The sequence below is a fragment of the Temnothorax nylanderi genome, unplaced genomic scaffold (genome assembly GCF_030848795.1).
Source record: "Temnothorax nylanderi isolate EJ_2023f unplaced genomic scaffold, tnyl_v1.0 TNYL_tig0189_pilon, whole genome shotgun sequence".
NCBI lineage: Eukaryota > Metazoa > Arthropoda > Insecta > Hymenoptera > Formicidae > Temnothorax > Temnothorax nylanderi.
In genome coordinates this window covers 227,447-241,801 of record NW_027249251.1, presented here as the reverse complement: position 1 = coordinate 241,801, position 14,355 = coordinate 227,447, and the positions used below count along the sequence as shown (strand labels likewise).

The following is a 14,355-nucleotide window of genomic DNA, read 5'->3' as shown; positions in this document are numbered from 1 at the left end:
ACAAGTTAGGATATAAAATATAATTATAGAATTAAATCGGAATTAGCCTGTTAGCAGTTTAAATAACGCGCGTATAAAAAAACATGGGATTAAAAAATAGAAAATAGATCATAAATAGTTGGTTTAGAAAATTTTAATTTTATTTGTAATGTAAAAATTATATACAAATACATTTTATAAATAATAGTTTTGCTAAAAATCTCTGCGCATTTGTCATTTTTTCTTACAATATTGTGCAAAAATATAATACAGAGAGCATTGTTATAACTTAAACGTTACATAGATCTTTATCAAATGTAAATAGGAAACTTATATTTACCATTATATAAAGTGAAAAAAGTTGTTAATATTTGTATATACACATATCCAATAAATTTAATCCTTTACAATAGTTTTTCCTATACAATTACGATACTTTCAACTGTTTTCGAACTCTACTTAATTAATGTCTTACTCTCTCTCTTCTGTATTGGGCAAAATTACTTTAAAGTTCGACGCATGTGAGATATCCTACTTCTAATTGCAATCATTTTTCGAGTATATACAATTTATCAAAGAATCTACCATTTTCTTCCAAGCCAGTCTTCGGAATTCTTTTTTCTATTTTTACGGCTTTTCTTCCTATGTCATCTGATTTCCTTGGATGGAGCTTTTGACCGAATGAGATCCCACGTTATCAATGAAGTATTCAATTTCGTACATAAATCCATGATAAGCGGACTGTTTCTTACATCGCGCATCGCTCCTAAACAGGTTCCTGTTGCCATGTTGTAGATGGGTGTGCCATTCTATAACAATAAAGCATTTAATAATCTCAGTGTTGATAAACTTCTATTGCTATTATAATATCTAATATTTAATATCTAATTGCTATTTATTAAACCGACAAGCACTTGCACTTGTAAAAAAAAAATTCTATAATCTAATAACGATTGTTGTAAAAAAAGAAAACATTTTCTACAAGTTTAGGGTTCGTAACGCAAGCGTTCAAGAACTGCTGCATCAAGAAATCTTACAACGCGCTTATGACGCCAATCTTGGCTTCCTCCCATCTCATGACACTTTCCAAGTTTTGGAATCTTCTCGGCTCCTTCCATGCAAAGCATCTGACCAAGTACCAGTTCATTTTTATCGGTCTCATACCACATCTGCAAGAGTAATGATTGATGTGATTTATATATACGTAAATTTGAAAAATAACAAAATTCATATCTTCCTTTTCTCATTTGATAATAATAATCTACCTGTGATTTAATTCTTAAACAAGGCATTAAAATAAGTTTCGAGCCTTTAGTCTTGATATCCTTTTCACTCTGGATACAGAGCGCGGTATTTGAAAGTCTGATTTGATACTGATCGGTATAATTCCTCTTCCTCGAATGCCAAGGTTGCATCGGTCTTTGATCAAGCTTGGCCCATTTATCCTTCAGTCGCCTTTCCGTATCATCTGGCAATGTTAATTCAGGATAAACCACCTTCAAGTACCAGCCGAATGTTTTGCACTTTAATCTCTGGCGCAACGCTAATCGTTCTGAGATATCGCCATAATCAATCGTTTTAGCGTTTTTCAGAAAGTAATCTTTGTATTCATCCATCCACACGTGCGCGACTCGCAAAGAATTCTTTAACATGGTGTCATGCGGGTCGTCCGAACCGTACGGCCGTCGTCTTCTAAATACATGACCTACTCGTGAACAGGGAATAAGCTCGATACTGCCGCCACACATCCATATCTAAAAAAAAAAGAAGAAAGAAATTAATAACATTGTTTTGTGATACATATATGGCAAAATAAGTATAAAAGAAGATACAAAATATTTACTCGAAATGATATTTCAAGATTCTCTCCACCCCAGACGTCCATACCGACATCGTATTCTCCCATTTTTGTAAAATATTCTCTATCAATAGCGAACAATCCTCCGGCCATAGTCGGCGATCTGTTTATTAATAAAAAGTATTTATTTATACAAAAAGTCTGTGATTATATATATTATAAATCTATTCTCTTATAAAAAAATTAATTGATACAACTGTATATATAGACACATGTATAAAAGTACTTGATGTCTTACTTGATGGGCTTAACAAAATCGTCGTCATGTTTTAATGTTCCAAGTGGTAAATTGTCCCATTTAAAATGGAGACCCCAATTAAAGCCACCTCTCACTAAGGGACTCCCAGTGTACTGAAACGTATCTGCATTTATAATATCAATCACGGGCATTGGTACGATATTTCTCGAGTAAGCGATCCTTGAGAGAAGTGGCTCTATCCACATTTCGTTTACTTCTATGTGACTGTCCAAAAAGATCAAAACTTTGCCGGTCGCTTTCCTAGCTCCAAACACCCGTGCTCTGATCAAACCTTCCCTTCTCTCGGTCTTGAACAATCGTATTCCGTCATTGAAATTGTTTTTAATATATACTTTTATCTTTTCGTGCAACGTATCGCTGTCGCTATAATCGTTGACCAAGATAATTTCATGCAGAAGCGTCGCTGGCGTTCTCTCGAGCACGGTATGCAAGGATCGCAACAGGGTCGTATAATGTTCGTTGTAAAAACAGATAATTATACTGGCATTTGGCAAATTGGTAGGATATTTTTGCGCTCCGCACAATTTGTGTCTCGTGTCCGGTATATTTCTTCGCACACCGAGATTGTCCGATATCAGAACGTTAAAGGCATAATTCTTATAACCCTCGTCTCTCTTTCGTTGATCCTCCAAATTTTTTACCATGCCCAATTCATCTAAACCTATTAAAATATTTTGCTCGGTTACTTTCCCAAGTTTGACAATTTAATTATGAGAGAGATCTGGAGTGGAGTATATTAAGACTGGTGATACCTTGATCCAAAGTGACTGCAGGTTTTACCGGTGCAGGCTGCAGTTGCTGGAAGAGCAGATCGTTGTTCCTGAGATTTTGATTGCCCTTGAAGTTGTAGGCTTCCTTACCAACTAAGATTTGCTTCTCGTTGCGCGCAACGACAACATTGTCGCGTAGCATGATCTCCTTGTCGATCCTTTCGCCACGATTGGAAACCCCAATCCCAGGCACCAATATCGTAGAACTGGCAGTGATAGCATTTTGTGACAGCCTTGAGTAAAGATACAAACTGAACGCCCATGTTAGAGAGGCTATCACTATTCCCGACAGGAACGATACGTATCGCGTTGATATCATCTGTCAGAGAAAATCAAGGGTCAACGGATCACCTAGCCGTTTATCTAGCAATGTCAAGCAAGTGTTTTCTATTCTCAAAGAAATTCGCCGAGATTAATTCTCGTCTGTACGACGAGTATAACCGTACTCACCTCACGCTTATAACTCAACTGCGCGCTTAATTGCGCTTGAAATATATATATTTAAATAATTTTCTTAGAACGCGCGCATCTCCCTAAGGCAGGTAGCGATCAGTAGCGATCAGTAGCGATCTTTAATTGACCCTACTACTATTGACAGCCGGGCGCAAGGCGCAAGTACGTCGCCATCTTCACAATATTGATCACGTGGGGGCACGTGGGGGCACGTGGGGGCGGCCGAGGACATTGACATAACAATACATAGACCACGGAAGGTATAATAGTCAATCAATAGTCACCTGAAAGTTCTCGTGTAACTGTTGAAAATTTCAGATAGTTTAGCTTAACATAATACTAATTTTACAATTTATTATTATCCTGATGTTTCGTAATAAGTACATTAAGTTGTCTCGTAGGCTAAAGTCGTAGTAAAGAGGGAAGGGAGATCGCTAGAAATAGCAATTCAAATTTAGACGCAACGACGCCATATTAATTTAATTGTCAACCGCGTCTACTAGAGGCACTTGTCTTGCTGTTCCCGTCAGTCCCGTCACGGCCGTCACCCGTCAATAGTGTTGAATAGTGTCAATACATGCGGATTGCAGAGGCGATTGTCCTGCTGATTGTCCGCTCAGTGCACAACGGATTCGACCTGTTTATTCTGGTTAATTGTGATAGTTTGCGACAAGAAAAACTGCCAGGGATCCCGACGACTTGCGTTAGCAAGTTTTATTTGAATTGACGTGGTCAGCGTACTAACATTGCACTTTTGACTGACATCCGTATATCCCTTGGTAAGACACGTTTTTATCTGACTAATATATTCGTCATAATATCGGTATGCGATCTTCCATGTCATTAATCATCGAGCCGTGAGTAGACGCAGCTTGTCCTAGTACACTGTGCCCTTAAATGTACTTAGAAGCACCCAAAAGGAGTGTAAATGCTTTAATACATACTTTAGACTTTAGACAGTATTAATCAAGTATTTAATTTGCGTACAAAAATGAAATAAACACTTATCCTTTGTTCTTAGTAAGACACAATCTTCATATTTGCTCTAAGATATCGTGCTATTATCTTTCTGATGTACGTACGCAGTATGATGCAACACAGCTCAGACAATATGACGTAGAAGTGATTTAAAATGTTCTTATTTGTTGAAACAAGCCTTCCTGGGCAATGAGATATGAGACAGAAGCCAAAGGGCTCTGTCTATTGCCAAATTTAGGATTCTCCCTGCATATAGTAATAAAATAATATATGTAAAAGTTCCAAATATTTATGCATTAAAGAAAAGCTTTAGTGTCTTACATATTTATACATGTTTTATATTTAACATTTATAATCTTGCCTATATGCTCTTCTTCCTTGCCATTTCAAATATGTCCCATTTTCCTCCTTAATTACTCGTTCATTAGTGTAGGCAACAATTAATACTTCATAGAGCGTCACAAAGCATGCAGAAAAAAAGAAAAAAAGTTAAAGCTAAGCGAGTAACTCGTCGGGACTTGATGTATTCTATTTTGGTTTTATGAAATACTATCCTGTTTAATTATATATTATACGAATGTCAATATGTTAAGTAGAGTGAAAAGTATGTATGACTCATACATTAGGAATAATAAAATCTTGCGTGTGACTATCCGTGAAGCTATTTGTGATACAAATTTCTCTTGCACTTTCATGCTTCATATGCGGAAATGTAAAATGTTATTTGCATGATTGTGAGTTTTTGCACGCGAGTACATGTTTCTGAACTATGTGAATACCTACAAACTTTTGTTTGAATTATATACTTGACAAATGATTTTATGTTTTCGTAATTAAATGCTGGACTAACCGACGTTTGTTTTAGATTAGATTAGATTAGATTAAGCGGTAAATTACTGTAAAAAGACCTATACTAAATGTATATTGAACGCATTAATTAAATATTCTTTTCGTCTCTTTGCTGAAATCCCTTTAATCCTTGATTAATTCCTAGTCAATGCGAGCCTGGTAAAAATTCTTCCGTTATCCCATCCTATCGGAGTATCCTTGACGTTTGAGGTAACAGTATAATATGTATGGAAATTTTATTTGCAAAGAACGCATATATAAAATATTCCAGTCGCAATGAATGGAAAAACCACTTCGACTCATATTGATCCCGCGCGACTACTTATGTCATACGATCAATAAAGAGTAAAAATAAATATTATAAAGGAAAATTTTGGCGTGATATTGTTATAACAAGACTTTCTTATAACAAGAGCAAGTAAAAATAAAGTCTTAAAGATCTTGAAATGAGAAAGGAGCCAATAAACGGCAAATAGAAATAGAAGCAAATAAAAATGAAAATCTTAGAAGAAAAAAGAGCTAATATGTCTATATTTTATTACAGGTAATATTCATAAAAAAATCAAAATGTCTCTTTATCCTACGCTAGAAGATATGAAAGTAGATCATATGATGAAGGTAAGCTCCACGAGGGATTCATAACATGTATATTGAGTGCAAAATTTACATTATATTTGCAGAATAATGTCTATTGTTTTATTATTTACAGATAGATTTATATTCTATATAAATAATGAATTGTGTCAATTAAAATAACGTTGCAGGCTCAAATACAAGCCGAATCACAATATGTTGCTCCGATACCGATACAAGCCGATCTCACGGCTCCTTCGGCGCCGACTTACGTTCCTTCTGCACCCGGTATGCTGTATCCGTCCTTAGGAGATTACATGGGTCTCGAGCTGAACGAAGAGACCATTGCGCAAAATATGCCTGAATATGCGCTCGCTACGCGTCAAAATGCGAATGATGTATGTCAACGTTATATCGAATACAGCCTGATTTTTTATTATACCCTAAAAAAGATTATACCGTTAAATTCATCCCTACTGGTTTTATATAAAACGAAGCCTATTTAAAAAGATTTTAGATCAGTAAACGTGAGAATATAGAAATTGACATTTATGATTTTAGGTAGCTCTTACTTCGACAAACGTAACATGTAGCCCATTAGGAGGGATGATCGCTCCTTTGTCAGGACAATCCGTGGCTTTGCAGAAAGCTCATGTAACAAATGGTATCAGAGAGGTAATGATTGGTTGCTAAATCGATTTCGATCACGCCATTTTGTATCTAGCAAAATATTCTTAAAGTCCATGACTATATGCATATCTTTCGTGAAGAATTATAACTCTTTAATGCTATACTTAATCGGTTTTTTTTTTATAGTTAATGCTTTGTAAAGACGGTGATGGAAAGGTTGGTGTTAGAGTACACGCGATAAACAATGGAGTCTTTGTTTGCCTTGTGAGTCAAAATTCTCCAGCGGCAATGGCCGGACTACGTTTCGGTGACCAAATTTTAAGCATCAATGACGTGTGCGTTGCTGGATATTCAATGGATCAAGTGCACAAACTCCTCCGTAACGCGGATGTCAATGGAATCAAAGTAATCGTGCGTGACAGGTCAGAGAATTCGCTATTTCTTTTTGTCTATAAAAACATTAATTTTACTACTGCTTAATTAAGGAATGGAATGTCGATTTTATTACAGACCACTTGAGCGTACTGTAACAATGCACAAGGATAGTATGGGGTACATCGGATTTCAATTTAAGAACGGAAAAATAATTGCTCTAGTGAAAGATTCGTCGGCTACGCGAAATGGACTTTTAACCGATCATCAAATACTCGAGATTAACGGAAAGGTTTGCATGACACAGCGTCCATATTCTATTTAGTATTCAATAGAATAAATAATAAATAATAAAGTTATTAGATAAATCGATAAATTTTACAGAATGTAGTTGGGATGAAGGATAAAGATATTACAACGGAGATTGAAAAAGGTGGAGACATCATCACCGTAACGATAATTCCATCGTACATTTACGATCACATGATAAAAAAGTATGTATTTTGTTATGTAAAACGCAATGTAATGCCTTGTTAGACATTAATATTATTTAAAAAATTTCCGTAGACTCTGTGACATAAAAAAAAGTTAAACTAATATAGAAGTAATAAATAAATAAAGTAATTTTTTATTAATTGTATAAATGATATTACTAACGTAATGCTTCTTTCCTCACAGAATGTCCAGTAGCTTGTTGAAGAGTTTCATGGATCATTCCGCGCTGGATCTTTAAATGGAAATCAATTGCCAGTTTCATATATTGCCATACAGCCAACTGTGCCAATGGGCATGTGCATTACTCTCCGTAGCTTCATTACAAAAAAGTAACGAGTACGCTACATATCGTACACTGTATAAGCACATTTACAAGATGCCAATAATATTTCCATAGCAAGCGTATATGTGATACCCGTTTAAAAATAGCCTATATTACGTGTCGTGTGTATTTCGACACTAATTGGCTAAAAATTACGAAAAGATATTTATCAGAGATTATTTTTTTATACAGAAGCACGTCTAAACTTGCGAAAAATATGCAGATTTAAATATTCAACTCCAGACGCAAGGAGAAAATTTCTAATTACATTTATTCTAATAGCATGAACAATTATGCTTGCACTATAAAATAATACTATTACGTCCTCGATTGCACAAATTTTTTAAATCCACATCGTTATTTAGAGCAGAGTCATTGAAAGTAACTTCAATTATTATATTAACATGTCGTTATTTTTACATTACTTTTTTCTAATTAATGAAAATTTTATCTTTTTTCATTTTTTAATTTGTTTGACTAAAATGACGAAACTTCATTGGCTATAATTTCGAGCTATAATTGCCGTTCAAATTACTAATTTATAATATAAAATAACTTTTTTAAATTCGAATGTAAAATTTCTTTGCTTTATAAAATCTTGCAATTAACATATTTTCACTCTAACAAGCCACTTTTACATATGTTAAAAAATATTGTGAAAAGTAGCGGTTATTATAGTCACTAGGCAAACATTAACTATTTTTTTATTACCTCAAGTATCTTCTATGATAAATTATCCATTTTATATTATATAATTTAGTATTATTTATTTGCGATTTCCTGTCTATCATATATTTGTCACGACGGTAGAAATATGATAAAATATAAAAAATAATATTCAAGAAAAAAGAAATAAATATGAGGTAATCTTCCCCACATACTCTTCGATATTTTCTTTGTTAATGATAGTTTAATCAAAGATAATTGATGTAGATCTTCAACATAAATCTTTTCTCGATTGTTTTAGAAAAGTAGATTGACGTTTTACTTTTTCAACCATAATTTGTAAAATATTTTATCAATGCAACTTCACTATCCTGTGAAACTATTGATTAATTCCTTTTCAATAATATAAATATTCAATGATAGAAAGATATTAGATTTAAATAGATGAATGTTCTTACATTAAAAAAAAAATAATAATAAAAGAGAACTAGGATAAGTTATTCAACAATAAATGGATATGCATTTCAAGAACATTTGAGGAGCAATTTACACTAGTGCCAATATTATTTTACATGTAAATATCATAGAAAGTATATTAGCTATGTATCGAATCGATTAAATAAATGATTTAAAAAAAAGAAACGGATATTTTATAAACCTGAGAGTAACGTAGATAATTGACTACGTTTACACGGCACGATTTACGCCGAAGTTACAACATCGATGTTATAACTACTGACGTTAAATATCGCGTAAACGCTCTTTTACGGCGAAGTTACTACATCGATGTAATAACTTCGTTGTAAAAGAGCGTTTACACGACATTTAACGTCAGTAGTTATAACTTCAGCGTAAATCAGGCGTGTAAACGTAGTCGTATCTAAATCATTCCTTTTTAGCTTCTGCGCATCAAAATTATAAATACAATTACGTAGACATACGTATTTTCATTTTATCTTTCCAGTTTTTTTTTGTAATATATGTGAATGTCAAAGTTATGGTGTAAAAAATGACAAATATTTTCTACAATATTGTAAATTATAAGTAGAATACGATAATGTATTTCACGAGTTGTACAATTACCGTATAAAAAGGATTCTTCTTTAATTACAATTTGTTAAGTTCAATATTGTTCATTTTTCGAGCTATCAAATGGATTTTCAGTCTGTTTCGAACATCTAGCTCGTATTATGCAACAGTAATACCAGCAGTTTGGAGATAATTTCTCAAGTGATTCGCGTTTGCTTCGGGTATCTGGCCCAACAATCCTGGCAAATGTCCTGGCGATAATCTTCCAAGGCCTTGCGCCAAATGCAAACGAATATCACCAATATCTGTCCAACATATAACAGAGTTTTATACATTAAATGATCTCTATATATCTATATACAAGAATTCTTACTTGGATATGTTAACGCTGTCTTCTAGAAAAGTTTGATATGTTTAATCTAAAAGTATACTAATTGTAAAAAAAAGTAGGGTGACGCGTGGCTCCATACGAGAGCAATCAACTCGGGAGATTTATCGATCGTGACCACCATCTCATCCAATGTATGCTGATTTTATAAGAGATTGATTGGAAAATTGAATGTTGTGAATAAATCAGTGTGAGAAGGTCAATAGAAACTCATTTCGGGAATCCGTATTCTGTTTACATTTAAATATTCAGAAAAGTCACAAGACAAATTAATTATGGAGGAATATTCACATACTTTGCAATGGGTCTTTCCGAGGATTTCTTGCGCAGATGAGTTGACTGTAACCAACTTGGTAGCCGACTGCGTCATCGAGTTCCGGAAATGCATCGTCCTCCGGTAGAAAGCTCAGATCTTGCGGTAGTTCAAAGAACTCGACCAATGTAGCTAATAAGCGAGGATAATACGAATTGTATGGAGCTTCAAGCATTGCGGGACAATCAATCAGCAAGTTCGAAACTCCGACAGCCACCACTTTTCGCTCGACCTCGCCTGATATTTTTTGCAGGTCGGTTATGAACACGCGTTCCACCACCATTCCAAACATTCTAAATATAAAAAAACATTTGTCGTAATTTCTTATACTTGTAAAAGATACGAAATGTCTTTATGTACTTATAATAAAACTTACTGCGGCTGAATTTGGTCGATAACCGCAATCAAGCCCGACGATGAGTATCTAATAATGTAATATGCAAAAAATACTATTAGACCTTTCACAAACTTCGTTGTCTTCGATGTCGAAAGCCTTTGAAAGAAAAGCACGAAAATTTGTTTCATATACGGTTCCAAAATGTTCCTGCAATGTTATACTAACGTTATAATTGATATATTAATTGTCAAAAATATGAAATGCAAATAACAGGTATAAAAAAAACGAATAGAAAATTTTTCACGAGTATTCTTACGGTTCAAAGTGTTCAATAATGCTTTGTATTAGTAAAAATCCTTCATGATCATTCGCTTTCGATGCAATTAGCTTTTGGAATACTCCCAATAGCGCACTCGTCTTATCCTGCGCTACAATCTGATGCGAGCCGTGACTAATGAATGCTTGTAACAAACGAATCAAAGGATGGATATTGGCTTGACGTTCAAATAGTACAGGTGATAATAAGCACGGGAACAGAGCCATGTATGGCTCCGGTACATCTTGAGTGGGCCGTAGCTCCAAAAGCAATGCGAGAATTTGGAAAACATAAGGAATAAACTCTGGAAAAAAAAAGAACATAAATATGATATTTTGGCATGCAATTACAATGTGTAACATATGCGATTATAAATATAATAATTTACCTGGTATGTCCTGTTGCAAAATTCCTTGAAAGATGGGAAACAATGCTTGTTCAAAAGATGACGTTGCTTCGGGATTTGTTTTGCAAACAATTCTGGAAAAAAAATGCAAGTTTTATTTGGAAGAATGCAGATCATAAAATGTCAGATAAAAGTAAGAAAGAAAAAAATAACCAAAGCATTTTTTTGCCTAAACAATACAGATAAAGTTATTATACGTTAATGACAGGTGCTTACTTGATAGATAAACTTAAAGTTTCGAAGAGATAATGATTAAAGTTTGGTCGACTTGGATTCCGGGATACGATCATGAGTTTTTCGGTAAGTTTCGGAAGTAAATCGGCCAAGAAGGGCACCACAGCCTCTTGCAAAATAGCGAAACTCCTCATGATAGCTCTCATAACATATTCGTTCTCTTCGGAACCCGGAATGCTCATACATGCAAAAAGTCCTTTCAATAAATCCGCTGCTAATGGCGCTATATCGACCCCTTTGACCCTACAAAATTTGAAAATTTTCTGTGTTTAGTTATATAAATTAACAATTAAGATATCACTTTTATCTCTTACATGGACAAATTATCGGCACCCCTCATTGCGAATATCTTTTCGATCGCGCAAGCAGCGTAACTGTGTACGACAATACTGTTCGCACTTAGATGTCTTATTAATTGCGGCAAACTTCTTATTACCATCTCATGAGGTAATATCGATCTAAATGTCATTACAAATTTTATTCCGTCCGCTTTAAGTACTGGAAACTCATTTACTGAAATTTGTTATTATCATATTGTAACTTTTTATTTATTATAGTAAATTGTACTATCAACTATATTCAATTGCAGTTAGATTTTGAATAACCAACAAAATAGAATAAAATCAGCCCTAAGCGCTTGGCAATTAAAGCTCGATTAAATTAAATTATTACTCTTTCAGAACATATGCATTCAATATACCATCTGGTTTTGCTAACTCAGGTTCGATATGTTGCGCAGCAAATTGCGGTATAGAGACAAGCTCGCTACTTTGAGTAACCCCGTGTCTCTGCGTTTGTGCTTTACTCGCGCTACTAGTAACGAGATAAATAGCAGCATCTTTACTGCGCCAATGTTTCGACGGATCGTCGGCATACTTGTGCAGCATCACCTAAAAAAAAATATATATATATATTTTTTTTTTTATGACGTTTATAATGTAAATTAGTTGGACAGGAAATCGCTATCAATATCTTCTCTATTATATTTACCTGTATATATGATCCAAAGATGTCCATAATCTTCCCTTCAAAGTATTTAGACAATACTTTGACCAAATCACATGCAGCACGCCTCCTGGTATCTACATCGCTGCCTTCGATATCTCGTCTGATATATTCCTCAGGATTATCGATGAACAATTCATTGTCCGTCGCTGCAAAATTTTAAGAATTTAATAATGCAAATATTCATCATATTTATATTGGTACAATTACCTCTAAATTCCATGTTAGGAATAATGACTTTTTCACAGATATTGCTAAGAGTTGTTGGATCTTCGAACAAATGTCTATATTGCGCCCGATCAGCTACCGTGGCTAAGAATTGCAATGCATTTGATACTAGCTGTAATAACACATCATTATGCAGGTGCGCTTTTGCATTTTTTTCCTAAAAAATTTCTGACGGAACAATATTAAGCTTTTACTCACAGCATCGTATTTGGAATTTTGTCCTGTAGATGTGAGTAAATTCCACACCGCTGTAACAAATAGGGGTAGGTAAGGCTGGAATTCCTCGTCATACTTTAGAGCATATAGGCCAACATTATCACATACTTGTGACTTTAATTGCTCTATTACACCTGCTTCTTCCTCGTCCTTTAAATAGATTTCGAATTAAAAGATTATTTTATTTCTATCCATTTAAACGTATTAATATATATTTTTTGGAAATATAAATTACCGTAGTTTGCAAGGAAGGAACATCAACGTGTAACAAAGTATGAAAGTTTCTCATCCATGCTTCCATATTATCTTCGAAGAATTCTGGTAGATCCTGTGTTAATAAAATAATATAATTTGTAGAAATAAATTCCTACTTATACTTTTTATAAATATATACACGTATACATATAAATGCTTACTTGGAAGTTAAGAGAGTAGAAAACTTTACATAAAATAACTAGGGAATTATATATAACCTTCAAGGCTTCCATATTATTAGCATGTACTTGCGTTAAATTCATTGTAGCCTGCAAAATATCTTATTTAGAAATATCCATCTTTGAAAATACATGCATTTTTAATGCATGCAAGGCAACTTAATAAAATATAGATACTTACTAAAAACAGATCTGTTAAAGGCTTCGCAAACTTATCTAATACAAATTTTATTTCTGTCCATAGGCTCTCGCTTTTAAATTCGTATCTATATCTCTTAAATAAGGAATGCGCCGTGTGTAGGACTCCATTGATCACATGGAAATCGCCAGTGTTGAACTTCTCTACCATCTGATCAATCAATTCTGGCCACTTGTTCGGAAAGTCATATTTTCCAATGATAGATACTGCATCGGACAACTGCTTTTGTATCGAATCTGGTGAATGTAACATCAGATTGACGATTAGTTTCTTGACGGCGTCTCTGTCTTGGGCATGTATACGATCCACTGAATCCTCCTCCTAAAATAACATTCTGCAATAGTAAACTAACATACGATGTAAGGGCATTAAAATAAACAAATGGATATAAAACCAACCACTTTCCAATTGCGCTTAACATAATTCTTAAACGCAACTGCTCCGGCAATCCTAATCGTGATGTTAATCTCAGACTTGTCCACCAAATGAAGTAGTAGTAAAGGATAATTCTGATTGACTTCCACCGACTCCAGAAACTTCTCGGCTAAAATATAAATCGGATATTAACGTACGACACGCGTACAACGTTTAAAATATCACAAAAATGATAAGTTTGCAGGTTATACCAACCTGGACGTCTGACATTCACGTCTGGGCTGAGACTGTGCTTCAGATATTCGCTCAACGTTACCAAATTGTCGTCGGTGAGCTCCATGTCGGCGATCAGGAAAACGATTCCTTTACTCAGTTAGCCTTTCTTTCAGGAGATACAACGCGGCGGCATCAGCAAAGGTATCGAAAAGCTACGCCGCATATTATCGCATGTAACAAGTAACAACCGGCTTTCCGTTGGTCTGTTGCGACAGCCGGCGACAGGTCACACGAATTCCAATCAACGTTTCTTATTGGCTGTCGGCTGGCGCTCGTGGCGCTCAGCAGAATTGGCGGGAATGCGATAACGGCTGCTTTTCAATAGATAACATCGTGACTCGTGAGTGCCACGCGCGGCGCGGCCGTTTACACTTTACCTACGTTGGCTACGTTTT

The 14,355-nt window shown here is 34.7% G+C and overlaps 3 protein-coding genes across 4 annotated transcripts; 1 reads left to right on the top strand and 2 right to left on the bottom strand.

The window, feature by feature from the left end:
- Positions 1-118: 118 nt before the first annotated feature.
- Positions 119-3,509, bottom strand: Pgant35a (polypeptide N-acetylgalactosaminyltransferase 35A). The gene is made up of 7 exons (XM_071716653.1): positions 3,317-3,509; positions 2,849-3,185; positions 2,076-2,757; positions 1,823-1,940; positions 1,245-1,733; positions 1,017-1,148; positions 119-788 (listed from the first exon to the last, which is right to left on the bottom strand). The coding sequence occupies exons 2-7, from the start codon at positions 3,183-3,185 to the stop codon at positions 627-629; spliced, it is 1,920 nt and encodes a 639-aa protein (XP_071572754.1). The 5' UTR covers positions 3,317-3,509; the 3' UTR covers positions 119-626.
- A 453-nt stretch (positions 3,510-3,962) lies between these two features.
- Positions 3,963-8,846, top strand: LOC139778618 (syntenin-1). The gene is made up of 8 exons (XM_071716656.1): positions 3,963-4,098; positions 5,691-5,764; positions 5,911-6,117; positions 6,281-6,394; positions 6,536-6,771; positions 6,860-7,013; positions 7,106-7,215; positions 7,400-8,846. The coding sequence occupies exons 2-8, from the start codon at positions 5,714-5,716 to the stop codon at positions 7,452-7,454; spliced, it is 927 nt and encodes a 308-aa protein (XP_071572757.1). The 5' UTR covers positions 3,963-4,098; positions 5,691-5,713; the 3' UTR covers positions 7,455-8,846.
- Positions 8,847-9,242: 396 nt separating this feature from the next.
- On the bottom strand, positions 9,243-14,152 carry Cse1 (chromosome segregation 1). 2 transcript variants are annotated; one of them, XM_071716650.1, is made up of 16 exons: positions 13,940-14,152; positions 13,708-13,853; positions 13,292-13,630; positions 13,093-13,200; positions 12,912-13,004; positions 12,659-12,826; positions 12,443-12,572; positions 12,218-12,381; positions 11,928-12,117; positions 11,542-11,740; positions 11,210-11,470; positions 10,976-11,067; positions 10,588-10,891; positions 10,311-10,478; positions 9,917-10,227; positions 9,243-9,538 (listed from the first exon to the last, which is right to left on the bottom strand). In XM_071716650.1, the coding sequence occupies exons 1-16, from the start codon at positions 14,022-14,024 to the stop codon at positions 9,393-9,395; spliced, it is 2,904 nt and encodes a 967-aa protein (XP_071572751.1). In that variant the 5' UTR covers positions 14,025-14,152; the 3' UTR covers positions 9,243-9,392. The 2 variants fall into 2 exon arrangements, with proteins under 2 accessions (XP_071572751.1, XP_071572753.1); XM_071716652.1 differs by having other exon boundaries at positions 10,311-10,358.
- Positions 14,153-14,355: the final 203 nt, after the last annotated feature.